The sequence below is a fragment of the Ochotona curzoniae genome, unplaced genomic scaffold (assembly GCF_017591425.1).
Source record: "Ochotona curzoniae isolate NIBS_2020 unplaced genomic scaffold, NIBS_Ocur_1.0 scaffold_3208, whole genome shotgun sequence".
Taxonomy (NCBI): Eukaryota; Metazoa; Chordata; class Mammalia; order Lagomorpha; family Ochotonidae; genus Ochotona; species Ochotona curzoniae.
In genome coordinates, this window is record NW_024467106.1 from 4,796,958 (window position 1) to 4,824,673 (window position 27,716).

The following is a 27,716-nucleotide window of genomic DNA, read 5'->3' on the forward strand; positions in this document are numbered from 1 at the left end:
CCTCCGGAAACCGAACCCCGGGTCACAGCAGCCAGCCCCGTGTGCAAGTCGCGGAACACGCCCTCGCGGGACGCCTGGCACAAACCCGCGCCCTCCTCCTCCTCTTCCACCGGGGGATCCCGGAACCTTCCTGCCGCCGCCGCTCCCGTTCGCCGCGGGCCCCGTGCAGGGGAACCCCCGCGCTGTTGCTAAGGGGCGGCCCCGGAAGTGACGCCCCCAAGGTTTGTTGACAGCGGAGGCGGCGGCGACTTGCTGCCTCCGAGTGGTAGCAGCCGATCGGGGGAGGGGCCGGGCCCGGGAGCCAGCACCCGGCTGTCGTTCAGCCCTCGGGGCAAGGTAACGGACACGGGGTCACCGTCGCGACCCCTCAACCCCTGCTTGGGGCTCCGGCGCCCCCCGCCCCCGCTCCGGGGTCCCAAGCTCCGCCCCACCGACCTCAGTCTAACCCGGACCCCGGCCCTTCTAGCCCCCAGCCTCGAGACAAGCTGTGGCCCCGCTTCTCCAGGGTCCCCTGCTCCGTCCCGTCTCGCCTAGGAAGCATCTCGCCCCCTTCGCGACGCTGAGGGCAGCCCCATCCCAGGGTAGGTCCTGGACGCCGGGCTGTAGGGATGTACCTGCGCCCCCACCTCCTCTTCCTCCTCCTCCTCCCCCACTTTACCTCTCCGGGCCTAAGCATCGCGGCGGTACCCGCTTGCCGGGTTCCATCTCGGTCACAAAGGTGGGAGGGCTGCTGTCTGCACTCCCTGCCGGGAGAGCTCTCTTGCAGCAGAAAAAAAAAAAAAAAAAAAAATGACGCGGTGGCGGACGCCCCTGTAAGATGGGAGGTCTGTGTGGGGGCCCTTGCTACCTGTTGGTCTTTTCCCCCGCCTCCCCCATCCCACCCACACGACAGTGTTTCCAGAGCCCGGGGTCGGGGCTGCGATTCTGAACCAGCTCCTGCAAAGCGATGACAGGGCGCAGGGAAATCCAGCCGGGTGGCCCCGGGTGGGTGGAGTCGCAAGGCTAGGGCGGGGTGCCCCCATAGGTTCATAGAAAGTGACACGGCGCTGGCAGCTCCAGCGCCCTGAGTGGAACTTGATTCGTTTGTTCTTTGCCCGGAGGAGTCCCAGATGGCCTGTCTTTCACCTGCGCTTGTAAGTGCCTTCTGTGGGGGAGGGGGTGGGGGATCCTCCTATACCTTCCTTCCGCTGAATTTGAGGTTCAGGCGTAGGAGGGCTGAACTTAGAGCAGAAGGTGATTGTCATGGGCTTGCCATGTGTGTTCTTTCAGCAAATCAAACCTAGGGGGAAAATGAACCAGGAGGGAGCAGGGCGGCCGTCAGAGAGTGAGGCTGGGGGTGTCACCTTTTTCTAGGGGGATGGTCAGGGCGAGTGTCTCTCAAGCTGGTGTTGGAGCAGGAAATGAGTGAGGGGGCCACCCGCACAGCTCTGGTGACAGCGCCCCTAATGACAGGTGCCGAGGTCTGAAGACCGAGCCAGGTGAAGGAGTGGCAGCCAGCCGGGGCGTTGGAGCCTGTCCATGGGACATAGGTCACGGGGTGCCCAGTGGGCGCTCTGTCGGAGTCGTCCTTGCCAAAGCGTCTGGTGGCCAGCAAGCACACAGATCTGCGTGTGGGGGATGACACAAAGAGCCATTGTCCTCCGGCCTTGGGTCGTGCAGTCCCCGTCCAGCACCTCCGGGATGGCCACGGATGCCGCAGGGTGCCAGGTTGAAGTCGTGCTCACAGCCTCTGGGTGGTGGGAATGTGGGTGAGGGCCCTTCTCCTGTGTCAGGCTTCCCACCTGTGAAACGGGACCGTTGGATTCCATGTGCTCAATCGTGTGCCCTCGTACCCTGTGCACACTCATGCTGGAGTCTGCCTCAGGGCTTCCCCGCTGGTGGCACGAGACTTTCTAGTGTCATTTTTAGTGCCAGAATTTGCGGGGAGATTGGGAGGCAGGGAAGAGGGGAGACCCTTTCTGGCACCCCCAAAGAGGTCGCCGTGGTTTGCATTTCCTGTAGGGGAGGACGGTGTGTTGAATTTGGCTTTCTGTACAGCCCTGGAAGATTCGGGGTTTTGTTTTGGTTTTGTTTTGAAAAGGACTCTGTGAAATACCCCTCCTCATCCCCCAAATCTGGCTGTAGAACACAGAGAAAATAATGGTATTGAAGTGAAGGCGTTCTCTCTCTGTCTCTCTCTCTCAGACAAGAAGGGTGGGGGACGGTACCTTCTGGGCCTAGGCGTGGGGCGTGTGTGTGGTTAATCAGCGGGTGGAGACTCTGAAAGGCTGGGCAGAGACTCCCAGGCCGCAACCTGCCTCCTAGGGAGCAGGCGGGCTGCCCTCCCCACCTGCCAAGCCTCCTCTGGCCTGTGCCAGGGGCTGAGCAGAGTGACCGTGCTAGAGGTCTGACAAGGGAAGGCGCTCAGAAGCAGGCACGGCTGGCCCCCTGGGAGACCTGGGTTCAGGTCCCAGCACCTTAACTGGCTGCCTTGCCTGCTAGCTGCATGACCTTGGCCCTGCCCTGACTCTAATGCTGCTCCTTGCCCACTGGGCAGGGGCAGAAGATGTCCCCTGTGCCCACTGTGACACGGGGGGACGGAGTCGGCTCCCTGGCACTCCGCAGGTGCATCTGGGCAGAGGGCCAGTTTGGCTGTGGGGTTTTTTTTTTTTAAATATGAATATTTTCTAGTTGTAGTTTCAATTTTATTTATTTGAAAGGCAGAGTTAACAGAGAGAGAGCGAGATCTTCCATCTGCTGGTTCGCTCCCAGATGAGAGCTGGGGCCAGATGGAAGGCTGGGGCCAGGAGTTCCGTCCAGTCTCCCCTGTGGATGCAGGAATCCAAGTGCCTGAGCATCCTCTGCTGCCTCACAGGGTGCGCACCAGCCAGAAACTGCAGGCAGGACTTGATCTGGTACAGGAGGTGGGTGTCCAAGTGGCAGCTTGACCCACTGTGCTCCAACACCCACTCTGCAGCAGTTCTTGACTTGGGGATGGGAGTTCAGAGGGTCCCCTTGCCAGGTCATCAGGTGCCCAGTGACTTCTGTATGATCTGGTCCTGGGAGCTGATTTGCCAGCTTCTGTACTCTAAGGCTTGGTCTTCGGCCCACCGCAGTGGGAACCCATGCTTGGCGCCGTTCTGTCACAGCTTCCACCCAGCTCCACCCCGAGGGACAAGGAAGATGAGGCCGCAGGACCCTGGCCAGGGCCCTCCCGCTGTTGGCATTCCTTCTCTCGCTGTGTCCAACAGGTCTCGGGGATTGCACTGTGTGCCTGTCTGACAGTTCTATGGCAAAAAGGAAAAAAAGGCGGGGTGGGGTTGGGGGTAATATGCATCAACATTGTATAGTGGATTAAGCTGCTGCCTGTGGTGCCTGTATCCCGTATGGGTGCCGTTTGAGTCTCAGCTGCTCCACTTCTGATCCAACCCCTGTTAAAGCACCTGGGAAGGCAGCAGGAGAAAGCTCCAGAGCAAGGGTCTCTGCTCCCTACGTAGGAGTGCAGCTGGAGCTCCAGGCTCCTGGCTGCAGCCTGGCCCAACTACAGCCCTTGTGACCATTTGGCAAGTGAACCAGTGGGTGCAAGTTTTCCCTCATTGTGTCTCTCCCTCCCTCCCTTTCAAAATAACTTAAAAAAATGTTTTAAAATAAATGTATGCCTTGAAATGGTGATCAGCAATGTTAGCTCTGTGCCCAGGAATGCTCAGGCTTCTAAAGAGACAATGAGGCTTCCGGAAAGGAGTGTGAGCACGGGAGGAGGGCCCACGTACTGGATCCCACACCAACCAGGGGCTTAGTCCAAGCTACTGCACGGCCTTGAGCTGCTGTTTCCTCACCCGGGAGGCTAAACAGCCTGACTCTCCCAGGTGAGCCGGGGGGCTCCAAGGACAGCATGGTTGAAACAGGGGTCTTCACTAAGGAACCTGTGTACACTTATTTAAACACACCTGTGCGTGGTCCCGGGCAAGTTCCTCAGCCACACAGTCTCAGCTGCTGCTTTTGTAGACTGTAGATTATTTGTGTATTTTTTTGAAAAGAGATCTCTATTTGAAAGGTGGAGTTACAGAGGGAGAGAGAGGGGAAAGAGAGATCTTCTGTCCTCTGGTTCACTTCCTAAATGGCTGCAATGGCCAGCTCTCCCACGCAGGTGCTGAGGTCCAAGCGAGTGGACCGTTGTCCATTGCTTTCCCAGGTACTTTAACAGAAGAACACATGAAAGGAGAACAGCCAGGACTCAAATTTGTGCTCCTGTGAACTGTCAGGATGCTAGGTGGCTGCTTGACCCCTGCGCCATGACATCAGACCCTGAATTGCAGGTGGTAACAACTACTGCCTCGTGTGGGCATTGAGGGAATTACAGCCATTGTTGTATGCTTGGTTCTTGCTATGGTTTGATCTCAAATAAGTTTGCTTGCAAGGAAAGAACTCAGGGGGTCTGATTCCTGGCCCACCACAGCATCCCCAAGGCCTCCCCGCCTGCAGGTGGCACGAGCGGCCACCTGGCGCAAATGGGCATTCCTTCCCATCCTTGGCAGTCTCTGTGGACTTTCTGGGTCAGGTGACCTCTGATCCTCCCCTGCCTTTCTGTCTCTGGAGTCCCGTGGCACTTGCCAGACTCCCCTCTTGGGAACTTCTCATCCCCACTCACCAGCCCAGGGTACGCTGCCTCCTGGAAAGCCTCCAGCTTCAGTAAATAGCAGCGTTTGCTTGGGCTTGTCCCAACGCCCAGCTCTTGGGTTAATATTCCACAGGGTAGGTGCTGTGCCAAGGCCAAAAGCTTCTGGCTGTCTCCTGACTGGCCAAACACTGACTGGGTCCCTCACTGTCTCCCTCTGGACCCAAATCCCCCTTTCCATTTCTTGGGGCAAATGCGTGGACCAAGGACCCACTGCTCTGCTCAGGAAGCAGGGCTCAGCAAGACTTGCATCCTGTGCTCAACTGTCTCCCTGTTCTGGGCAAGCTTCTTAGCTGTGTATCCCAGGCCACAGGCTAATAGCTCACCTTCCTGGGCTGCTGGCGACTGTGTGAGCTAAGAGGTGCAAACAGATCCTGGATGGAGGTGTCCATGCAGGCAGACCTGGGGGACCTAGGGCAGGAGGGCGTCAGGAGCCGCCAAACAGCTGTGCCCGTGCTTAATCAGCTGTCCATGCTGCTGACTAGGAAGTGCGGATTTGTTGGCTGAGTGAGAGACTATGAAATCAGGCACGTAGGGAGCTTGCTACCGCTGCTGGAAGCTTGCTACCACCGCTGGACCACCACTGGAAGCTTGCTACCGCCGCTGGACCACCACTGGAAGCTTGCTACCGCCGCTGGACCACCACTGGAAGCTTGCTACCGCCACTGCTGGAAGCTTGCTACCACTGCTGGACCATCACTGAAAGCTTGCTACCACCACTGGAAGCTTGCTACCGCTGCTGGACCACCGCTGGAACTTGCTACCACTGCTGGACCACCACTGGAAGCTTGCTACCACCGCTGGAAGCTTGCTACCACTGCTGGACCATCACTGAAAGCTTGCTACCACTGCTGGAAGCAGCCATCCCCAGGGGCTGCTGTCTCCCCCTTCCCCACTGCCTGCCCCCGGGGTGCCATTCCACCTGCCCTAGGGAATGGATCCAGCCCAGGGTGGAGATGCGAAGTCTCCTCATGTAGTGGGCTACCAGGAAGCTGGAAGGCCAGTACCTGCTATAAGAATGAGGGTCCTGAAGTGGTAGAGGAGGCAGATGTGGTTGCCTCTGGCAGTGGCCAGGCCTATAGCTGGAGGGGCACAGGAAGCAGGGTGTTCCAGGCCCTGGCCTTGGCTTCCTCCTCCTCAGGCTCACCCCAGCTCCAATCAGTAGGGCCAGCTCTGCCACAGGGAAGTCAATATATGTTGCATCTGTCTGGCTTGTCTTTGAGGGGCTTTGGGTGACCATCTGGAGAGCAGGACCAAATAGAACAGTCCCCTTTCTTCCCAACACCTGGGTTAGACCTGTAGGACAAGCAGAGTACCTGGTAGTGCTCTCCGCTCGGGGTCCTGAGGTGTCCTGGGCACTGGGGGTGAGGGTGTTGGGAGAGGGTGCCAAGCCTCTGGGACTGGGACTAGGGGTAAGTCTCGCTGAGTCCACTGTAGGCCTGCCTGAATGCTCAGTAATTTCTTTGTTCACTCAGCAAAGGACCCTGTGCCCATGGCGCCTGGGTCGCCAGCACCACTTCTCCTTGCAGTCTGTGCCCATCCATCTTCCCATTGCAGCCTGTCCTGCCTCACAGTCTGGACCAGGATCATCTCTGCCCCAGCAGGCACCCTGCACCATGACATGCCCCCACCCCATCCTTTAGAGCCCCTAGTCCCAGTCACTTGAATGCATGGTTCGCATGTCGTAGCCATCAGTGTCTTCGTTGGGACCTTGGCCGCTGGTTTCTCACTATGACACAGCCAGGTTTCTGCCCTGGTGGTGCTGCTGTCCTGGGTCAGGGAGGCACAGTGATCAGCCAGCTTGGCCACCAAGTGTTGGTCACTATGGAAAGGCTTGGGGGACACACGTAGGCCTGTTTTCTGAGTGAGAGAATGAAGATACAGGAAGGTCATGCTGGGGCCTGTGCTGCTCATCAGGCCTTCCTCTGCTGGTGTCGTGTTGCTGGTGGGGACAGCTGACAGATGGGGCCAGGTTGGGGATGACCCTGCTCTGTTTGGGGGCCAGGGTAGGTGGGACAGGAGAAGTTAATGCTTGCTTCTCATGAGCAGTTACTAAGCACCCAGCCCTTGGCTAGACAGCTGTGTAACGGCACACGGGGCCCGGGACAGCTCCGTTCAAAGGAAGCAGATGCTGAGGCCCAGGACAGTGCAGACCCTGGCCCAGGCGCACCTGCTCCTGCACAGCCAGGCTGGGACTTGAAGTGAGGTCATCCAGCACAGTGGCTGGTGAGTGGCAGTGCTACCCTTGAAGTCCTGTCCCCTAGACATCGATGTTTTCATGTGCAGTCACCCTGTTCACTTTGTAATCAAATGACAACAGAGAACCCTGCACATGTCATTTTATGTCATGCAGCTCTGTGGATTTCTGTGGTGATTCTGTGGTGATTCTGTGGGTCCAGATCTCAGAGAAAGATCTGGAAGGTCATCAATCCCCAGGACCACAGCCCTCACCTCTCCCACCTCATGTGCACACCCTGGATTCTTAACTGAATGGATGGGAAGCTAAATGGATCAAGGACGAGCATTCCGGCTCCTTTCACTTCAGCCTGGGGTTGGTCCAAGCTGGCCTGGGCATCCCCGTGACTTCTCGTGTCTCACTATGGATGCACCATGATTATCTGTCCCAAGGGGCGTAGACCAGGGGCCAGGTTTAGTCATTGCCTGTCCTGCGGTTGCCGTAGCGTGTGAATTTGGGTGCACATGGTGCGCGCACTTGTCACGCACCTGCTGAGGAGTGCGGATGGAACCTGTCTGTGTTCATGTCTGCTCTCAAGGAGGAAGTTAACAAGGATTCACGGACACCAGTGCACCTGGCAGGCAGCGAGGCAAGAGGCTTCCCATCGCCTCATTCTTTTCTTGTTTTTCAATTTTAAGATATAGTTGATTTATTTGAAAGGCATAGTTACAGAGAGAGAACTTCAATCCACTGGCTCAATCCCAGATGACCACAATGATTAAGGGTGGGTCAGGCCAGAATCAGGAGCCAGGAGCTTCTTCTGGGTCTCCCAGGTGGGAGAAGGGGCCCAAGCACTTTTCTCATCTTCTGCCTTGCTTGAAACAACAGTAAGGAGCTGGGTCAGAAGTGGAGTAACTGGGACTCAAACTAGTGCTTATTTAACCCACTATACCACAACACTGTCCCCCACTCATTTTTAAAATGGAATTTGGTTTTAAGTTTTTTTAAATTTATTTTTATTACAAAGTCAGAGAGGAAGAGAGACAGAGAGGAGGAGAGACAGAGAGCAAGATCTTCCGTCCCATGATTCACTCCCCAAGTGACCACAATGGCTGGTGCTGTGCCAATCCGAAGCCAGGAGCCAGGAACTTCTTCCAGGTTTCCCACATGGGTGCAGGGTCCCAAGGCTTTGGGCTGTCCTGGACTGCTTTCCCAGGCCACGAGCAGGGAGCTGGATGGGAAGCAGGGCTGCTGGGATTAGAACCGACCCCCATGTGTGATCCTGGCACATGCAAGGTGAGGACTTAAGCTGCTAGGCTTCTGCAAAGGGCCCCAGTTCTAATTTTTATTTGAAAAACATAGAGCCAGAGCTAGAGAGAGAGAGAGGTCAGTGTCCACAACAGCCAGGCCTGGGCCAGAATGCCAGGCTGGTCTCCCATGCAGGTGGCAGGGCTTTTGTATTTGAACCATCACCATGTACTTCCCAGTACACGTCCTGAGGAAGCTGGAGTCAGAATCTTTTTTTTTTTTTTTCTTTTTTTTAGATTTATTTATTTTTATTGGAAAGACAGATACACAGAGAGGAAGATCTTCCTTTTGATGGTTCACTGCCCAAGCAGCCGGAACGGCTGAAGGTGAGCCAATCCGAAGCCAGGAGCCTCTTCCTGGTCTCCCATGCAGGTGCAGGGTCCCAAGGCTTTGGGCTGTCCTTGACTGCTTTCCCAGATCACAAGCAGGGAGCTGAATGAGAAGCAGGGCTGCTGGGATTAGAACCAACACCGATATGGGATCCTGGTGCGTTCAAGGTGAGAACTTTAACCCACTAAGCTATGGTGCTGGGCCCTGGAGTCAGAATCTAACACGGGACTCCAACTGGGTGCTCCCGGGTAGGATATGGGCGTGACCACGTCCTGCCTGATCCGGCCCGTTGTCTCCCGTCTTCACGGGTGCTTGGTGTTGCCTGCGTGACCCCTGTTGCTGTGCCCGTTCCCAGTTGGACCAGCTGGCAGGTGGTAAATGGCGTCTCATCACGCTGTCTGCCCGTGTTTGGTGCACGCTGTCCATTCCGACATCCTTGTCAAACTCCTCGTCTTTCCCTGTGTTGTGACTGCATGCTGAGTCATTTTTTTCCCCAAAACTGCTACTCCGAAGTTGTTTATGTATTTGGAGTGCATGTCCTTGGTTGGAACATTAGTGCAATTGTTTCTAGTTTGCGGTATTGATTTCTGGGAGAAGTAGAGTGACAGGAACAGAGCGAGCACTCCACCCACAGGTTCACTTCCCACATGCCTGTGATGTGAGGGCCAGGCCAGGACTGGCGCCGGGAGCCCGCAGCTCAGTCACGCAGGTGGCAGGTACAAGGCCCGTCATCTGCCAAGGTTGTGTCAGGAAGTGGCTGGAGTCAGCGTTTTGACTGCCGAGCCGAACCCCTGCCCCAGCCTTCAGGTGTCTGTGCTGCAGTTTCCTTGCGCTATCATTGGCGCGCCCCACGGTTGGCCTACTCAGGTGTGCTAGTCACAGCGGCACCATCAGCTAGAGCACCTGGAGGATTCCAGAAGGAAAGCCCTCCCCCATCAGCCGTCCCTCACCAGCGTCCCAGCCCGTCTTCTACTTCCGGCTCTAAGCGTGATCATGTGGCTGGACTTTGGGTGTCCGTGGAATCATGCTGTATGCCACCCTCGGTGACTGGTTTCTTCCACCTGCTGTGACTTCTTGAGGCCCATGAGTATCTACACTTGCCACAGCTGAACTTGACTTCAACTTTGGGCTGGCCAAGCCACACCATGTTCCTCCTTTTATCACTTGATGGCTGTTTGGGGCATTTCCGCTTTATGGCTGTTACGGTTGGTGTTGTTGTAAACATTGGTAGAGGTTTGTCTGTGGACATAGAATTCCATTTCTCCTGCAGGCAGTCTTTAAGTTAAAGCAATTTATTTGTTCTTATTTGTTTATTTTTGTTACAAAATGTTTATTTTCATCTATCTGAAAGGTAGAGGTACAGAGGTTCTAGCTACTGGCAGTGGCCTGGGCTGGGCTGCAGTCAGGAGCCAGTACTCCCTCTGGGTGGCAGAGACCCAAACACTTGAGCCAGCATCTGCCGGGTGCGTGGACAGGAAACTGATTGAAAAGCAGAACAAGCTGAGGCTAAAACCAGCATTCCGATCCGGGGTCCAGGGGTTCCAAGCAGTGACTGCACCTGCTACACCACAACCCCTGCCCCTATTGACATTTTCTTTGAAAGGCAAAATTCTTCCATCTGCTAGTTTATCCCCCCAAAATGGCCCACAGCAGATGCCTCTGGACTCCCACTTCCTTGAAGCATCACCTGGTACCTTCCCAGGATGTGTATTAGAAGGAAGCTGTGTTGCCACCAGCCAAGAGTTGAAACCAGGCAATCCCATGAGCGAGGTGGACATGCCAAGCTTAACTGCTCACCAAACACTCACCCTACAGGCTTCATTTTTAATCTTCCATCATGAGATTCTTTGGCACATACCAAGTCCTGTGTCACAGTGGCTGTGGTTAGGGAGCACCCCGCAGCACCCAGACACCTCAGTGCAGCTGTGAAGGTGGGGAGGAGCAGCCAAGTGAGAGGGAGAGGCCCTGTTCTCCCCGCACACGTGCCGAGTGCCCTGCATGCACGTGTCTCCGAGGCTCACAAGTATAGTAAAGGCAGAGACGCTTGAGCACACTGTTCTCTCTACATCAGATCTTGCAGAGACACAGCGCAGCAGCCAAGAGCAAGGAGTCGGGGAACCTGAGCCTTGGAGCTGGCCCCACGAAGCTGCTGCCCTGGGGGACAGCGGGGGAGCCTGTCTCCCTTCTGAGGAGTAGCCGGGGTGGCCGGGGTGCTGGCCCTCCTGCTGCTGCTCTCACATGGCTTGTTCTCCATTTGCCAGGCTGTGGCTCTGCCAATGACCCTGTGAGCTTGGGGCCTCACTGCTGCCCCTAGGGGCCCCGACCTGGAGTGGTCCAGCTGCCTGTCCCCAGCATGGCGTCCGACACTCCCGAGTCCCTCATGGCCCTCTGCACCGACCTCTGCCTGCGCAATCTGGACGGCACCCTGGGCTACCTGCTGGACAAGGAGACCCTGCGGCTGCACCCCGACGTCTTCTTGCCCAGTGAGATCTGCGACCGGCTCGTCAACGAGTGAGCAAGCCCCCTGCAGGCCAGGCCTGCACGAGGAGCTTAGTGGGAGCCTGAGTGGAGAGATGGGGTCTGTGTGTGTATGGTAGGGGGGCTGTGAGTATGACTGTATGAGGGTACGTGTGTGTGCCTGTGTCACAGACGTCTCTAGGTACAAGAGGTTTTCCCGTAACTGCAGAGTGTATATGATGACGTGTGTGGAGGTGTGTGTGAGGGACAGGTGTGCATGCATGTGTCGGCTCGTACTGCACAGGGCATGTGCAAGGGGCGGTCTGTGTTGTGCCGTTAGGGACAAGATGATAGAAAACCTGCATGTAAGTGAAGGCGTCATGTGCTTCCCTCAAGCATGCATGTGTACATGTGCAGACACGGCTACATGCTTACACACATGCCTGTGCCTGGTGAATTACATGAGTGTGGACACGCAGAGTCATGTTCCAACGTCCACAAAATGACCCAGGCGCAGATGGTGCCGGAGATCTGAATGCAGGGCCCCCAAGCTCCCTGCCGTGAGGGCCTCCTCCCACTAGGCTTTCTCTGAATGCCAGGAGCTCTGTCTTGATGCCCCAAAGGGAAGCTGCCAGGCCGAGTGGTGGCATGGGATGCATAGAGTTGAGCTGGACTTACAGAAATGTCCCAAGTATTTAACATGGGCCCTGCAGGAGCTCAGGTACTTGGCAGACCCAAGTCAAGTCCATTTTACAGATGAAGATCCTGAGGCCTGGGGGAGTTCAGTTTCTTTAGAGGAAGTGGTCCATGGGCAGAGCAGACAGGCCAGGAGTTCAAGTCCCAAGGGTTTGCCTCCAGAACCTTCCCAGCAGCCCAAGTAACCTGCATGTGCTAGCAGCACAGCGGGCCTTATCAAGGCCTGGCCCTGGCTCCAGCTGGCAGCTCTGGCCATGTGTATTAACTGGCTCATTGCAAGGTCCTGCGAGGGGCTGATAAGGACCCAAAGCTGTTGGAAGATGAGTAGGGCAGGGAGGAGGGCTGCTGCTGTACAAGAGGCACAGGTGTGTGGCAGGAGAGGAGGTGCAGGCGCCTGCACTTGTTCAGGAAGCATCCGGGCCTGCAGCTGGGAGGCCTCTCTGGGGAAGGGCTGGGGTTTGCGCGGTGTGAGAGCGCCCTGCAAACTAGGGCCCACCCAAGAGCTGCCCGTGGTTTCTAGTTCCTGGGACACCCTACTCTCACCCATAATATGGTCAGCATCCAGATACTGATGCTGGGGAGGGAGGTCATTGCCCAGGTGATCCAGGGAGACTTCCTGGAGGGGAGAGCTTGTATGCTGAAGGGAGGCAGGCTGTTGGAGCCCAGGCCCTCCCTGAGCCCCAGGGCCATCTCCTCCCTCAACCCCAGGTATGTGGAGCTGGTCAATGCCGCCTGCAACTTCGAACCCCACGAGAGCTTCTTCAGCCTCTTCTCAGACCCCCGTAGCACCCGCCTCACCCGAATCCACCTCCGTGAGGACCTGGTGCAGGACCAGGACCTGGAGGCCATCCGGAAGCAGGTGAGAGCCGCTTTGCCCTGCCCTGGGCGGGCATGGCCACAGGCAGGCTGGTGGCAGGGTCGGGCAGAGCAGGCTGCACCTGCCAGCGCCAACCGAGCTGTGCCCGCCCTAGGACCTGGTGGAGCTGTACCTGACCAACTGCGAGAAGCTGTCTGCCAAGAGCCTGCAGACACTGAGGAGCTTCAGCCGCACGCTGGTGTCCCTCAGCCTCTTTGGCTGCGCCAACATCTTCTACGAGGAGGAGAACCCTGGGGGCTGTGAGGATGAGTGCCTCGTCAACCCCACCTGCCAGGTGCTGGTCAAGGACTTCACGTTCGAGGGCTTCAGCCGCCTGCGCTTCCTCAACCTGGGCCGCATGATCGACGGGGTGCCTGTGGAGTCGCTACTGCGGCCGCTCAGTTCGTTGGCCGCCCTGGACCTCTCTGGCATCCAGACAAGCGACGCGGCCTTCCTCACCCAGTGGAAGGACAGCCTCGTGTCCCTCGTGCTCTACAACATGGACCTCTCGGATGACCACATCCGGGTCATCGTCCAGCTGCACAAGCTGCGGTGAGCTGTGGCCCAGAGCTCACCCTGGGCTGGCATGGGCAGGGAGAGAGGGGGAAGAGTAGGGGACACACACACACGCGCGCGCGCGCACACACACACACACACACACACTCCTGTCAATCTCCAAGGATCCAGAGCTGCCTGGCGGGGCAGAAGGAGGGGCTGGGGCTGGAAGTAGACATGCTCCCTAAGGCTTCCAGGCTGTTAAAGGCACCCTGGTTCCCAGCCAGAATGCCCAGAGCAGGGTGGCAGTCACAGGTGCTCCCCTGCTGGGATGACCAGGCAGCCCCAGCAGACCTGGCTCCTGACCCTGTGGTGTCTGCCCTCACCTGCAGCCACCTGGACATCTCCCGAGACCGCCTGTCCAGCTACTACAAGTTCAAGCTGACCCGAAAGGTGCTGAGCCTCTTCGTGCAGAAGCTGGGGAACCTGCTGTCCCTGGATATCTCGGGCCACATGGTCCTGGAGAACTGCAGCATCTCCAAGATGGATGAGGAGGCGGGGCAGACCAGGTGGGAGCCTGGCTTCCATGGGTGTAGGGGAATCGGCCGGCAGGCAGTCGCTGGGCTGCTCTGCCAAATGCTGGCTCAGCACACAGGATAAACCAACAAGTCAGGTGCTTCCCTCAGCCTGCACGTGAGCCAGCGGCGACAGACCTGTCAGTGTGAGAGCCATGGAAGGGACACCAGCTGGCTCTGGGCCTGCTCTGGGCCTGCCCTGAGGATCAGGAGAAAGGGATGAGGAGGAAGAGAAAGTCCTGGAAGGGTATTCCGGCAGAGGGCATAGCATGAGCAGAGACCGAGAAGTGAGGGCATGGGGAGTGACTGGGCAGTCAGCAGCCCCTTGGAGAAGGTGGGAGCACAGTGTGGCAGAGGTCAGGATGAGGCTGGTGGCACCTGTCAGGTATCACAGGCAGGCTGACTCCTGGACGACTGATCTGATCCAAGCTCAGCCGGATGCCCTGGCCGTGAGTCCCGGCCGCAGGCAGACTTGTTAGTGTTAGATTGAGGCCCTTACGGCTTCGTGGTGCTGCTGCCACCTGAAGGAGATGCAGCCCTCTGTGGAACGGCCACTTGTGTTTTCTGAAGCCGGCTGCATCAGCATCTCCCAGCCCACGAGTTCCTCTGAAGTGTGGCCTTGCTGACCTTCTGTCAAGTTATGTTTTCTACGCTTAAAATGGGAGTGAGGAATGAGGCTGAGGGCCTGCCAGAGAGAGAGCATGGGCGAGTGGCCTCAGCACAGCCCAGTCGGGCCCTGCGTGCTGACGCAGCTCCCTCTTCCCCAGCATCGAGCCTTCCAAGAGCAGCATCATGCCTTTCCGGGCATTGAAGAGGCCACTGCAGTTCCTCGGGCTCTTCGAAACCTCCTTGTGCCGCCTCACGCACATTCCAGCCTACAAAGTGAGAGGCGGGCATGGAGGAGGAGGGAGGAAGGGAGGGCCAGGGACTGGGCTCAGTCCCGCGTGTGCACGCACATGTGTCTCCGTGTTGATCTGTGCACGCCTTGTCTCTAGGTGAGCGGTGACAAGAATGAGGAGCAGGTGTTGAACGCCATCGAGGCCTACACAGAGCACCGGCCCGAGATCACGTCGCGGGCCATCAACCTGCTCTTCGACATCGCACGCATCGAGCGTTGCACCCAGCTCCTGCGGGCCCTGAAGGTCAGGCCAGACCCACCGGGATGCACGGGGGCAGAGTGGGCCGCTGGGCTTGGGACCCCAGAGTGTGCTTGTGACTGCAGGGTCCTGTCCCGCCCTCCCGGGGCACAGGTGGTCCTGCCTTCCTAGGCCCAGGCCTGGTTTCTGCCCCCACCCCACCCTCAGAGGGCAAGACTCAAGGCCACCATCCAAGACCAGCCTGTCCCCACCACGCAACCTTCCCAGCCTGGGCCCTCCCTGTGTCTGCCCACAGCTGGTCATCACGGCCCTCAAGTGCCACAAGTATGACAAGAGCATCCAGGTGACAGGCAGCGCCGCGCTCTTCTATCTGACCAATTCCGAGTACCGCTCGGAACAGAGTGTCAGGCTGCGGCGGCAGGTCATCCAGGTGGTGCTGAACGGCATGGAGTCCTACCAGGAGGTGACGGTGAGCCCCCAGCTGGCCTGGTCTGCACCCAGGCTCCCCCAGCCCCACATTCTCTGGAGCCAGCCCCTCCTCCCATCACTCCTCCCATCCCTCCTCCGCTCCGCCTGATCTAGAAGCCTGGCACTGCAGGCCCTGCTTCTGGGCCTCTTGTGTTGGCTCCACAGCCCTCCCCCACCTCCTACTGTGACCTAGCAGCTGCCTTTATGTATATAAGCAATAAAGAATGTTAGTATAGATAATGTATAATTGCAGATAGAAAAAAGTAACAGAAATCCCCCCTAACCCTACCCCCAGTGACAGGCACCAGTAATATGGAATCCGAATTTTTGTTGTTCTGGATTTTAGTCTGTGATCACATACAAGGGCACTTCAAAAAGTTCATGGAAAATAGAATGAAAAGATAAGTATAGTTTGGCATCTCGAAATCCATGCATTGGGTATTTTTATTTTTAATTACTTATTTGAAAGAGTTATAAGAGCGAGATCGTCCATGTATTGGTTCACTCCTCAGATGGCCACAATGCCCAGGACTGTGTGCAAGGCCCGAGCTTCCTCCAGCCTCCCACGTGGATCCAGGGGCCCAAACAGCTGCTGCTTCCCCCTGCATAAGCAGGGAGCTGGATTAAAACTGGAACAACCGGGACACAAACTGGCGCCCATATGAAATGCCAGTGTCACAGGCAGAGGCCTTACCCACTACCCCACAGTACTGGCCCCATGCATACCTTTTTCATAATATACTTTCCTGCAAGCTTTCTAAGCCCTCACACCTGCAGGCAAGGGAACCATGTATCCTGTGTGTTGTTAAAGCAGCACAGTTGCTTAGCAGTGTTTTATGTAAACATCTGTAACAGATTTATGTATTCTATTTTTTTGAAAGCCAGCATGACCGAATGGGATGAAGAGCTAGTGTCTGTGAGTTCAATCCCTCAATGGCTGCAACAGCCAGGACTGGGCCAAGTCAAAGCCAGGCCCCTGGAACAGCTTCCAGGTACCCCACGTGTGCAGGGGCGCAGGTACTCACACCGTCTTCCTGCCATTGCTTCTCCAAGGACAGTGGTAGGAAGCTGGATGGGAAACAGAACAACCAGGATTCCAAACAGCCCGCCAGTGTGGGATGCTGGTGTCAAAGGCAGCCACATAACCCACTGCACCACCAGGCTGGCTCCAGAACTCTGTGTGTGTATAAGATTTATTTATGTTTATTTGAAAAGCAGATTTACAGAGAAAAGGAGAGAGAGAGAGAGATCTTCCATCCACTGCTTCACTCCCCAAATGGCTGCCATAGCTGGAGTTGAGCTGGTCCAAAGCCAGGAACCAGGACCTTCTTTTGGGTCTCCCATGCAGGTGCAGGAGCCCAAGGACCTGGACCTTCCTCCACTACTTTCTCAGGCCACAAGCAGAGAGCTGGGTGGGAAGTAGAGCAGCCAGGACTAGACTAGAATTGGCACCGATATGGGATGCTGGCACCTGCAGGTGGAGGATTAACATGATGAGCCCCAGTACCCACCCCAGAAATTTATGTACATATATATATACATACTTTCAGTGTGCAGAGTGTAATTTATTTAAAAGAGATAAGTCTCCCACCATAGTGGTAGGAGGGGGCTCCAAGGGAGGAAAGATCTCAGAAATTTGTAACAAAATATTTTAAGTAATGTTGTTTTTCTGAAGACAAAGGCATAATCACTAATTTTTCAAAGGATTTTATCTGTTTGAAAAGCAGAGTTACATAGAAGGAGACAGAGAGATCTTCCATCTGCTGGTTCACTCCTCAAGACAGCTGCAGCAGTAAGGACGGGGCCAGGCCGAAGCCAAAAGCCTTGAATGCTGTCTGACTGTCCCATGTGGATGTCAGGGTCCCAAACAGTCGGGCTGACTCATCAGGAGGTGGATTGTAAACAACCGAGACTCAAACTGTTTTCATATGACACGGTGGCTGTGTGTACAGCTTAACTCACGGCGCCAGCCACAATGAGGCCTGTGTGAGAAATCTTCCGAGGAATATAGAAGCATGGGGAGTCGAAGGTGAGGGTTGCTCATGGTCCCCTGCCCCATCTTCACTGGCCCAAGCATCTCTGCCTAGGGATGGCCACCATGCCATGACCCTGTAGGGGCCTGGGGCTGGGGGCTGAGCCCCATGCGGTCAGGTCCATGAGTCAGGGCCCCAGTGAGGGTATGACCACATTAACTGAACCAGCCCTGTAGTTGACCATTTCTGTTCCTCTGCATCTTCTGCTGTTTCCACCAGTGCCTTGCTGCCTGTGCTGACAGCGTCCTTCTGCTGTATTCTAGAAACACACGGAGTTCCCGAGGAAAGGCCTGGGGGACAGAGGAGGGAGGTAGAGTTTTGACTGCAGAATGAGAAGCCTGTTTTTCCCTGCCTGCAAACTCCCACCTCGTCTACACTGGGGTGGAGCTGACCGTCAGGCCCAAGGGACATCTTTTTTTTTTTAATGGAAGGACTGTCACAATGGCAGTCTAAATAGGCTAGCCTAAAGTACCAGCATCCTATATGGGCTCCAGTTTGTATCCTGGCTGCCCCTACTTATGTCATAGGAAAGCAACAGAGAAATGCCCAAAGCCTTGGGACCCTGCACCTGCGTGGGAGACCCAGAAGAAGCTCCTGGCTCCAGGTTTTGGATCGGCTCAGCTTCAACACTGACGCCATTTGGGGAGTGAAACAGTGGATAGAAAATTTCTTTGTCTGTGTTTCCTTCTCTCTGTAAATCTGCCTTTCCAATAAGTAAATAAATACATACATAAATAAATCTTCTAAAACAGTTTTAGTTGGCAATCCTAACATGAATTAATAAATCCTATCCAAGAAATGGGAATTAAAAAGATTTCCTTTGTTTTCAGTGTCACCAGCATGACAAGGGTGAAGGAGCGACATGCAGGCTCCCTGTTCAACCCTATTGGAAGGGCAGGAATTGCAAGCATCTTGACTTTATTGTTTATTATTGTTATTTGAAAGGCAGAGACAGGCAGATGTTCCCTGCACGGGTTCACTCCCCAACTGCCCACAGTAGCCAGGGCTAAGCCCACCATCAGGCAGGAGAGTCAAACACAACCTGGGTCTCCCATGTGGGCGACAGAGAGCCAGCTGCTTGAGCTGTCATCTGCTTCCCAGAGTACACACTGGCAGGTGCACAGTGGGATCAGGAGCTGAGCCAGGGCACAAGACATGGGTGTCCCCAAGTGTTACCTGAACTGCTGTGCCTAGCACCTGCCCCGCATTCACCTGTAGACCCAGGCAGTCCCCAGCTGTTGGCGTTCTCAGAGAGACAAGATAGAAATCCATCCATCCTCATTAGATGAAGTGGAACTTGGAGAAAACCACAGTGTCTTAGGACCAGCTCCCACTGCTGCCCAGGGGGAATCTGGGTGCTAACGCAGAGAAAAGCCACTGCCTGTTGCTGAGGGGCGGAGTGTACAGCAGGTGCACCCGTCTGCTCTTGCACCTCCTGTTCATGGAGCCAGCCCACTGTTCCTGTTTGCATGGGTAGAGACATCCAGGAGGATGCACAGCAAGCCTTTGACTGTGGCTACTTCTGGGACACATGCTGGGGCAGAGTTCGTGTTCTGCTCAGCCAGCACTTGAACTTTCACAGTCTCTGTCGCTTTTACAACCTGAGCTGCTTTCTCCAATGACAAAATATGTGGAAAGTAAATATACATTCTGGGGGGGTGAGGAGGGTGGTATCTTTTAACTGATCTGGTTAATGAGTGTACTAAACATCCATTGCCTAAGAAAGACGGCAGGGAGGAGAAGTGTGATACAGTGGCTGAGGCTGGCACCTGTGGTGCCAGCATCCCACATGTGAGTGCAGGTTTGAGTCCCAGTTGCTCTGCTCTGCTTTTGGTCCACCTCCCTGCTGATACACCTGGGAAAGCACCAGCCACTGGCCCATACGCTCGGATCTCTGCCACCAACGCAGAAGACCCGGATGGGGCCTCCTGGCTTTGGCCCGGCCCATCCCCAGTCCTTGTGGCCATTTGGGGAGGAAAGTCAATGATGGGAGATCTCTCTCTCTGTCATTCTGCCTTTCACATAAGATACTGAAGAATTCATTTTTTAATAACTGACCTTTAAAAAGCAGGAAGGAAATAGTCACCAGGAGAATGTTCTGGGGACTCTAAGGAGGTAACTGACATGCAGCTTGAACAGGGTCAACCCTTGCTGCTACCTCGGGGAGCTGGTGCAGCCACAAGCCGAGCCAACACGAGTGGGAGAAAGCGCCCCAAGACGTGAGAGCCCCACGAGGCCTCCAGACGGTCTGGGGTGGGGGTGAGGGGATGTGCTGGCCTCTCTGGCTGGCCTCAGGCCTCAGAAGTCCCTGGAGCTGGGCCCCTGACCACCCCGTGCTTTGCCTCCCGCCCGGCCCAGGTGCAGCGCAACTGCTGCCTGACCCTGTGCAACTTTAGCATCCCCGAGGAGCTGGAGTTCCAGTACCGCCGGGTCAACGAGCTCCTGCTGGGCATCCTCAACCCCAGCCGCCAGGACGAGTCCATCCAGCGCATCGCCGTGCACCTGTGCAACGCCTTGGTCTGCCAGGTGGACAACGACCACAAGGAGGCCGTGGGCAAGATGGGCTTTGTGGTGGTGCGTAGCGTGGCTGTCCCCTCCTCCCCCCTTCACCTCTCCCCTGCACACACACTGCCCCTGGGAGTGCAGCTGGCGAATGAGCTGAGTATGGAAGATCTGGGTTAGACCAAAGGATAACTTCCCCAGCAGCATCTGCTGCTTCTGACCCCGTACTCCCCTCCTGCCTGGGATGCTCCACCACCCTCCCAGCTCCTACCACCCGCCCTGCTCTGCCAGCTGACAGTCACTGCTGCCCGCCCCATGCCGCAGGCCCCACCCAGGGCTGGACCATTCACCATCCTATCTCCCCTGCTGAAGGTTTGAGTGGCCTGCACAGCACTTCCGGTGATTCACTCTGCGTATCTCACAGACAGCCTGAGCTGGGCCAGGGCAAAGCCAGGAGCCCAGACCCTGTGCAGGTCTCCCTTGTGACTCGAGCCAGCCCCCGCCGCCTCCCAGGGAGCACACTGGTAGGCAGGTTAATCAGGAGCGGAGGCAATACTGGAATCCAGGCCCTCTCTGGTCGGGGCCGTGGGGGGCTCACGAGTTGTTGGCCCCACTCCTCACTGTACCTCTGGGAGGCTCCAGCTGGCTGAGGCTGTGCCCAAAGCCACATGGGGAGTCAGCCCAGGGCTGGGAGCAGATCCAAGGTCTCCTGCTGGACCATTCTGCAGCCCTGCCCTCCCTGCCTGGGCTCTGGGGGTGCGTTCCTGGGGCCTGGAACCTCTGGCCAGAGCTGCTCTCTGCCCACAGACCATGCTGAAGCTGATCCAGAAGAAGCTGCTGGACAAGATTGTAAGTCCTCCTGGAGCTGCGTGGCTTGTCCCCTCCCCTCCCCCACCGGCGACATCCAACTGTGTCAGGGGCTACCAGCTCCGGGTGCCCGGTGCCCGCTGAGCCCTCCCCTCCCCTGCAGTGTGACCAGGTGATGGAGTTCTCCTGGAGCGCCCTATGGAACATCACAGATGAGACACCAGACAACTGCGAGATGTTCCTCAACTTCAACGGCATGAAGCTCTTCCTGGACTGCCTGAAGGTGGCGCTCGCGCTTGCCCCGACATCCTCCTGGGCCATGGCCCTCCAGGCCAGGACCTGCTGCTGGCAGGGACCCCCTCAGGAACCCAATCCCCACCCTGGGAAAAGTTGGTCCCACCTTCTCAGTCTGCAGTGCCTAGACCCCCTTCCCCCACAGCTTGGCTGGCATCGCTCTAGCACTCTCTCCTGTCCGATTCCTGAGACAGGTCCCTCAGAGTAATGCTTGTCACCGACTTCAGCACCTGGAACCACATGTGCTTAAGTCTCTTTTCAGCCCGTCTCTATGTAACAAGGAAGACCTCACCTTTCTGATCCCTGCCCGTGGGCGCCCAGCACCTACCCAGGGGCACTGGGAGGTGGGGACAGCAAATGAGACCCGCTGTCTGGTCCGCCCAAAGCCCTTCCAAGTGTAGGTGACCAGGCGCTGCTGGCCCCATCCCAACGGCTCTCCCTTTTCCCAGGAATTCCCAGACAAGCAGGAACTGCATCGCAACATGCTGGGCCTCCTGGGAAATGTGGCCGAGGTGAAGGAGCTGCGGCCCCAGCTAATGACCTCCCAGTTCATCAGTGTCTTCAGGTGAGTCCCGCTCCCTGCGCCCTTGTTACCTTGGCCGCCAGGAGGCTCCAAGTTCTAGTCCGTGCTCGGTGGCTACGGCTGCCCTGGGCCCAGGCCTAGTGTCTGCGGTGCATGCTGTCTGCCTCCTGCGAAGTGGTGTGCTAGGCTCCTTGAAGCCTGCATTACTGCTCCTCTTGTACGTCTGTCTCGTGGCCTCCACGCCGCTGGTAGAAGCAGCCTAGACACAGGGAGGTGGGGGAGGGACCGGGGAGCCCCCCTGGAGCCATGTGTCACCTGGAGCCCAGAAGAGGGACAGGGCATGGGCTGCATCCTGCTCTCTGTCCTTCCTTCTGGCAGCAACCTGCTGGAAAGCAAGGCCGACGGTATTGAGGTCTCCTACAATGCCTGCGGTGTCCTCTCTCACATCATGTTCGACGGGCCCGAGGCCTGGGGCGTCTGCGAGCCCCAGCGGGCGGAGGTGGAGGAGCGAATGTGGGCAGCTATCCAGAGCTGGGACATCAACTCCCGGAGAAACATCAATTACAGGTGAGGAGGTGGCCAGCTCAGCCCGGCAGCACCCTGTACCCGGCTTTGTTCTGACCCTGGAGCACCGGCTCAGGCTCGCATGCTAGCTTGCTCACCTGCAAGGTCCCCCAGCTCACCCCACCGTTCCCCGCACAGACTCTCAGTAAAGCTGCCCTGTGGGGAAGCCAAAGTGAGACACAGGAAAGGCAGAAGGAGCCGCTGCCTGCTTCCCCTGCAAGGACCCCACCCCATGCACAAGTCCTGGCAGGGTTGCCCTTCCATGTGGGACCTCAGTTCGGCTGGTGCTGGCCTCAGCTCTGCTGTTGCTGGTCGCCCAGCTGCCAGGCCTGGGTGTCCCTTGTGACCTCGCCAATGAGGCACTTCCCCAGGCCACCCTGAGCTGATGGACACAGATGCTGAAGCATCTCAGCTGGGCCCATGCTCATAGCACGGCGCTCCTAGGGAGAAGTGCCTGGATGGTGCTTGGCTGGCCAGAGCAGCTCCGGCTTGCCCTTGAGGGGAGGCATAGCCGTACGCCCTTCTGCTTCCCCACCCGGGCTGGGGTCCTAGCTCTCTGTTGCCCCAGCCTGCCCTCCCCTCCTCCCTTCCCTGCAGAGGGTGAAGAGCCAGCTGTCCCCCCATCCCCAGGCATGCTGAAGTGACCTGGAGTCCTCCCTGCAGGTCCTTTGAGCCAATTCTCCGCCTCCTGCCCCAAGGCATCTCTCCTGTCAGCCAACACTGGGCCACCTGGGCCCTGTACAACCTCGTGTCCGTCTACCGTGAGTGCCCCTTTGCCCTGGCTCAGACATCCCCCATCGCCCCCTGCCCAGCTGCAAGCAGACCTGCTCTCCAGTGTGGCAGCTAGGCCTTGCCTGAGCACTGTGCTCACTCCTAGCAGTGTGGGATGCCCAGGGCTACAGACAGCCCCTCCCTGTCACTGGAAGTGGGCTTGGCAGGTAAGCTAGCCTACTGATCCCAGACAAGTCCCCTCTTCAAATTAATTAGTAAATGATTTAAAATGTATTTTGAGGGGCTGGTGTTGTGGCACAGCAAGTTAAGCTTCAACCACCGTTCCATGTATGTGCCAGTTCAAGTCCTAGCCACTCCACTTCCCATCTGGATCCCAGCTAATGCATCCCAGAGGTACAGCTAATATTTTTATTGAAATGTCACATATACAAAGAGAAAGAGAGACAGAGAGTAAGGAGAGTAAGATCTTCCATCTAATGATTCACTCCCTAAGCAGCTGCAACAGCCAGAGCTGGGCTGATCTAAAGCCAAGAGGCAGGAGCTTCTTCTGGGTCTCCCACGCAGGTAAAGGATTCCAAGGCTTTGGGCCAACCTCGACTGCTTTTCCAGCCACAAGCAGGGAGCTGGATAGGAAGCAGGGCAGCTGGGCCACAAACTGGCACTCATATGGCACCCTGGTGCATGCAAGGCAAGGACTTTAGCCAGTAAACTACTGTGCTGGACTAAAAACAGTTCTTTAAAAAAAAATTTGAGGGGGCTCTGCCATGGTGTAGTAGGTTAAACCTTTACCTTTACTTTATAAGTACTGCTTCAAGTCCTGGCTGCTTCACTTCTAACCCAGCTCCCTGCTAATGGCCTAGCAAAGTAGCAGGGAATGGCCCAAGTGCTTGGGCCCCTGCACCCATGTGGGCATGCACTAGTCATTTTGGCTATTTGGTGAGTGAACCAGCAGATGGAAGATTTCTCTGTATCTCTGTCTTCTTCTGCCTTTGTAACTCTGCTTTCCAATAAAAATAAATAAATAGGGCCTAGCATGGTAGGGAAGGGGTCTTTCCTAGGATTCTCCACCTGCACCCCGAGAGAGGTGCAGGGTGACACAGGGACTCTGGCTTTGTGGCTCCTCCCCCACTTCCCCTAGGTGACCCCAGGAGAATGAAGGGGAAGGGAGGGCTTTGGGGTTCCAGGCCATGGGCTGGTGTGGCACTGACCATCTGTGCCTCCCTGCCCCGCCACAGCGGACAAGTACTGCCCCCTGCTGATCAAGGAGGGGGGCATGCCACTGCTGAGGGACACCATCAAGATGGCGACCGCGCGGCAGGAAACCAAGGAGATGGCCCGGTAAGAGATGGGCGTGCGGACGTGGAGACTGGCTGTAGGACCAAGCAGAACCCCATGGTGTTGGCCAGGGACATTCGGGGTGGCCTGGGTGCCCAGTGAGGGCCTCTCGGGACCCTAGGGTGCAGGGAGGTGGATGATGGAGCTCAGGACGTGAAATGTCTTCATAAACTTAGATTTCCTTTGTTCCCAACAAATCCCATCCTCCTTTCATGGGGGAGGCAGAACTCTCAGTCATCCTTAGCCGGGGTGAAGGAGGACTCTGGGTGCTGGGAATAGACATTCCCAGTGGCAGGTGGGGAGCCCAGTGGGAGAGGCCCCCCGGGAGCCAGCAGCTGCTGACTGTGGGTTATCACCATGACATCTCCAGGATGTATTCTAGAAGGTCAAGGTGCCCTGGTAGACGGCAGTCACAGTGAGAAGCCTAAGGCCGGTGCACTAGGCGATTCACTGGGCACAGGGGTGCCAGGAGCTGTGATGCCTCACTGGGCAGGGTGGTCTGTGTCTGGGAGGAGTGAGACAGGAAATCTCCCAGCAGTCACCTAAAAAGACTGATAGATACCCCAGGGGCTTTGCCAGAGGGTCTGGGAGATGAACCTGAACCCAATCATGGTAAACAGGTACTCCAGGACGTGGGGGTGTGCCTGGGGGAGATGGCCAGGCGCCCCAGGCCCAGTGCACATTCCCCCAAGGCCTAACATGGGTGCCTGAGCTGGTAGGTTGTGCTAACTCGGAGCAGGTCGCCTGGCATATTCTCAGAAGACAGCTCCCCAAGCCCAGCCTCTCCTGGCATGGCCTTCCAAAAATACAGCAGGACACCCCTGGGCACAGGGAGGCTCCAAGTGCCACCCGACAACCCTGGGCAGCAGAGGCTGGGCGTCAGGCTAGGAGCCCAGCTGGCGTGCCAGGGCCTGGCCACCACTGTGTGTTGGGGCCTGCTGCCATAGTGGGTGTGTTGTGCAGACAGTGTAGGAAGGAGAGGCCGACTTCTGGGAAGAGATGAAGAGAAGGCAGAGCTGGGAACATTGCTAAAGAGAATATAGGGGTGGGGAGTAAGGAAGCTGGGCCTAAGGGGTTGCAGGGAGAGAAGGCAGGGAGGCTAGCTGGCAATGGCAATGGTGGCCATGGGCCACTTCCCAGCCACTGTGTCCCCAGCACCACATGGGGTCAGTGTCGGGTCGCTCGTGGTGGAGCTGACTGGCCAGGTGGAGGGCAGGCTCCATTCCCTTCCTCCCCTCCTTGCCCCCAGCAAGGTGATTGAGCACTGTAGCAACTTTAAAGAAGAAAACATGGACACGTCCAGATAGATGCCTCCGTCGCTCCGGACCACGGCCTGGCCCACGCGGGGACGCAGCTCCCGGGGCCTCTCCCGCAGGCCGAAGAGACGTGGGAAGGACTTTTGCACAACCGACGCTTTTCCTTAACATTAGTGAGATATATATATTATATATATATATATTATTTTTTTTGGTTAGGAAGTGTGAAGTTTTGTGTGTATGATTTCTGTATGAAAACTAAGAGAAACCCCTCCCCGAGTCCTCGCAGCTTTTTGGTCATTGTCACTTGACCGAGAGAGCCTTTGTTGCTGCCACCCTCACCCTGCCCTGGCAGGCCTGAGGCCCGTGACACGGGGAGGTGGTCCCGGCCTTTCCTGTTGGCCACTCCCGGGCCAGACAGCGCAGCTGATGGGGTTCAGAGATCCAAGCCGGTCCCCCAGACCTCTGGGGCTTCCCAGCGCTGTGGTGCTCCCAGCTGTTGGCCGTCTGGGGTTGGAGTGGAGTGTCCCCTGCCCCCCAGAGGCCCCTGGAGGAGCAGGACTCCCCGGCCAGGCCTGCCTGTGGCCACGCTGCTACGGAGGCTGCCTCTGAGTCTCCCCCCAGGCCCCAGGCTCCCACAAGGCCGCAGTCAAGGGCGATTCCATCTACCGCCCCCCCCCACTCCCGCCAAACACATCCAGAAGCCGCCCACAGCTCCTGAAGGCTGGGGCCTTGCTCCCTCCTTCTTCCATTCTCTGCCCACGAGCACCTGTGGTGCCCAGGCACCCCCACCAGCAGAACTGAGCCTGCCTCATGCACCCCACCCACCCCACTGCCCAGAGGAGGCCCAGACACCTCTTCAGGCGGGAGGCCCCCACCACGGCCACCCAGACCAGCACATGGACTGCTACGGTGGCTGCTGGACCCTCCCGCCACCGTGGACGTCTCAGCACCTGTGTGCCCCCCTTCCCGCACGTTTCTCATCGGACACAGGGGTGGAGAAGCCTGGGGTAGAGCCCCTGGAGCCCCCTCCCCATGACTGTGGCCAAGGCCAAGAGCGAGGCTGAGGAGGGGCCCTCCCTTGTGCCCTGGGCTCACTTGGTCCGGTCAGAGCTCCACTCGTGTTGCTTTCCCGTCTGGGGCTGGACGGGTATCTGTACCCAGTTGTCACAAATACATTTTTGTGCAAAGTGAAGATGAACAGTGTCTCTTTTATTTTTTTTCACATGGTGGGGTGGGGTGTGGCTTTGCTGGCCTGGCTTTCAGGGTCTTGAGAAGGGCCTGGGGGACCCCCAGAGAGGAGTGCAGGTATAGCTCTGTGGTGTGGAGAGCGGCTGCATTTGAGGGTTTGTGTGCCTGGTCCACGGGGCCCATCAGTGGCACTCTAGGGCACCTGGCACCTGCTTGTTCACTGCTCGCCTGTGCCATGCATCCTGGTAAGGCCTGTGCCACAGGGCTCAGACAAGAAGGAGGGAGAGGTGCCTGCTGCAGGGCCCTGGGGTTTTTGGGGGCAGAGCCCCCTCCATGAGCAGAACAAAATGCACCGGTGTCCGCAGTGCCTCTCCCCAAAGGAGCTGCCGAGTTGTGTCCCCAGAGAAGATGCCAGCTGGCAGGCCCGGGTCCGGGGACCTGGGGATGGGTCCCAGGCAGAAGCACCTGCCAGCATAGTGCAGCAGCCCCTGGGGCCACAGCAATGATGGAGGAAGACAGGTAGGAGCAGGTAGGGACAGGGAGCTGAAGCCCAGGTGCCACCTCTGGCCCAGGACAGTGCTGTGTGCATCCAGCTACCAGGGCCATTGTCCAGTGCCCTGCTGGCCACGCCAAGGCTGTGGCTTCCCTTCTCCCCGGCTGGGCACAGTAGTGGGATAGGCCTGAAGGTTCTAGAACAGCAGCATTCTTACCTTGTCCTCCACCATAAGTCAAAGTACCCCTTTTTCATCCCCTGAGCAGCATGTGGGCCAGGTCTTCTTTTCCACGGGTGACAGCCCCCACCCACTGGCCACCCAAGGGCCCTGGCACAAAGGATGCTGAGAAAATGGTTTTGTCCTGGGGGCACGCCAGCCCAGGCAGCGGACAGAGCTGAACTCCCTCTCTGCCTGTCACGCCCTGTGCTGAGCTTATCTCGGGCTGCTTGCTGTCCGGTCATGTCCTCCCACTGACCCCTCTTAATGGAGGAGGTCACTGAGGTTGTAAGGGGTGCAGTGACTCATGGCCTTGGGGTTGCTGTGGCCTCTGCAAATACTAAGTCGGCCTCCAGTCACTGCAGGGAGTTCCTGGGCGTGCAGGAAGAATCCGGTGCCCACAAAGGCGTGGCTTAGAGGTGCTGCAGCGGGAGCGTGTGTGCTGGGGCAGGGTGTGCTCAGGCCTGGCACAGCGCTCAGACGCCCGCACTTGGCTTCCTGTGGGCACCCCTGCCACAGAGCCTGTGTCCAGGGACCTGAGGCTCTCTCCCCTACTCCTGCAGCTACTGTCCCTGCCTTGCAGGGACAGAACACAGCCAAGCCACACAAGTACTTCATTTTGTGCTGCAAAATAAAGCACAGTACCTGTGCCCAGGG

General features: G+C 57.2%; 1 protein-coding gene across 1 annotated transcript; it reads left to right on the forward strand.

Moving 5' to 3' along the window:
- The first annotated feature begins 228 nt into the window (after positions 1–228).
- ZER1 (zyg-11 related cell cycle regulator) lies at positions 229–25,335 on the forward strand. Its single transcript, XM_041004564.1, has 17 exons — positions 229–336; positions 467–581; positions 10,730–10,979; positions 12,330–12,480; positions 12,593–13,029; positions 13,365–13,541; positions 14,315–14,429; positions 14,543–14,689; positions 14,940–15,113; positions 19,504–19,719; positions 20,455–20,496; positions 20,618–20,737; positions 21,198–21,313; positions 21,650–21,838; positions 22,499–22,596; positions 23,803–23,905; positions 25,152–25,335. The coding sequence occupies exons 3-17, from the start codon at positions 10,822–10,824 to the stop codon at positions 25,207–25,209; spliced, it is 2,301 nt and encodes a 766-aa protein (XP_040860498.1). The 5' UTR covers positions 229–336; positions 467–581; positions 10,730–10,821; the 3' UTR covers positions 25,210–25,335.
- The last annotated feature ends 2,381 nt before the right edge of the window (positions 25,336–27,716 follow it).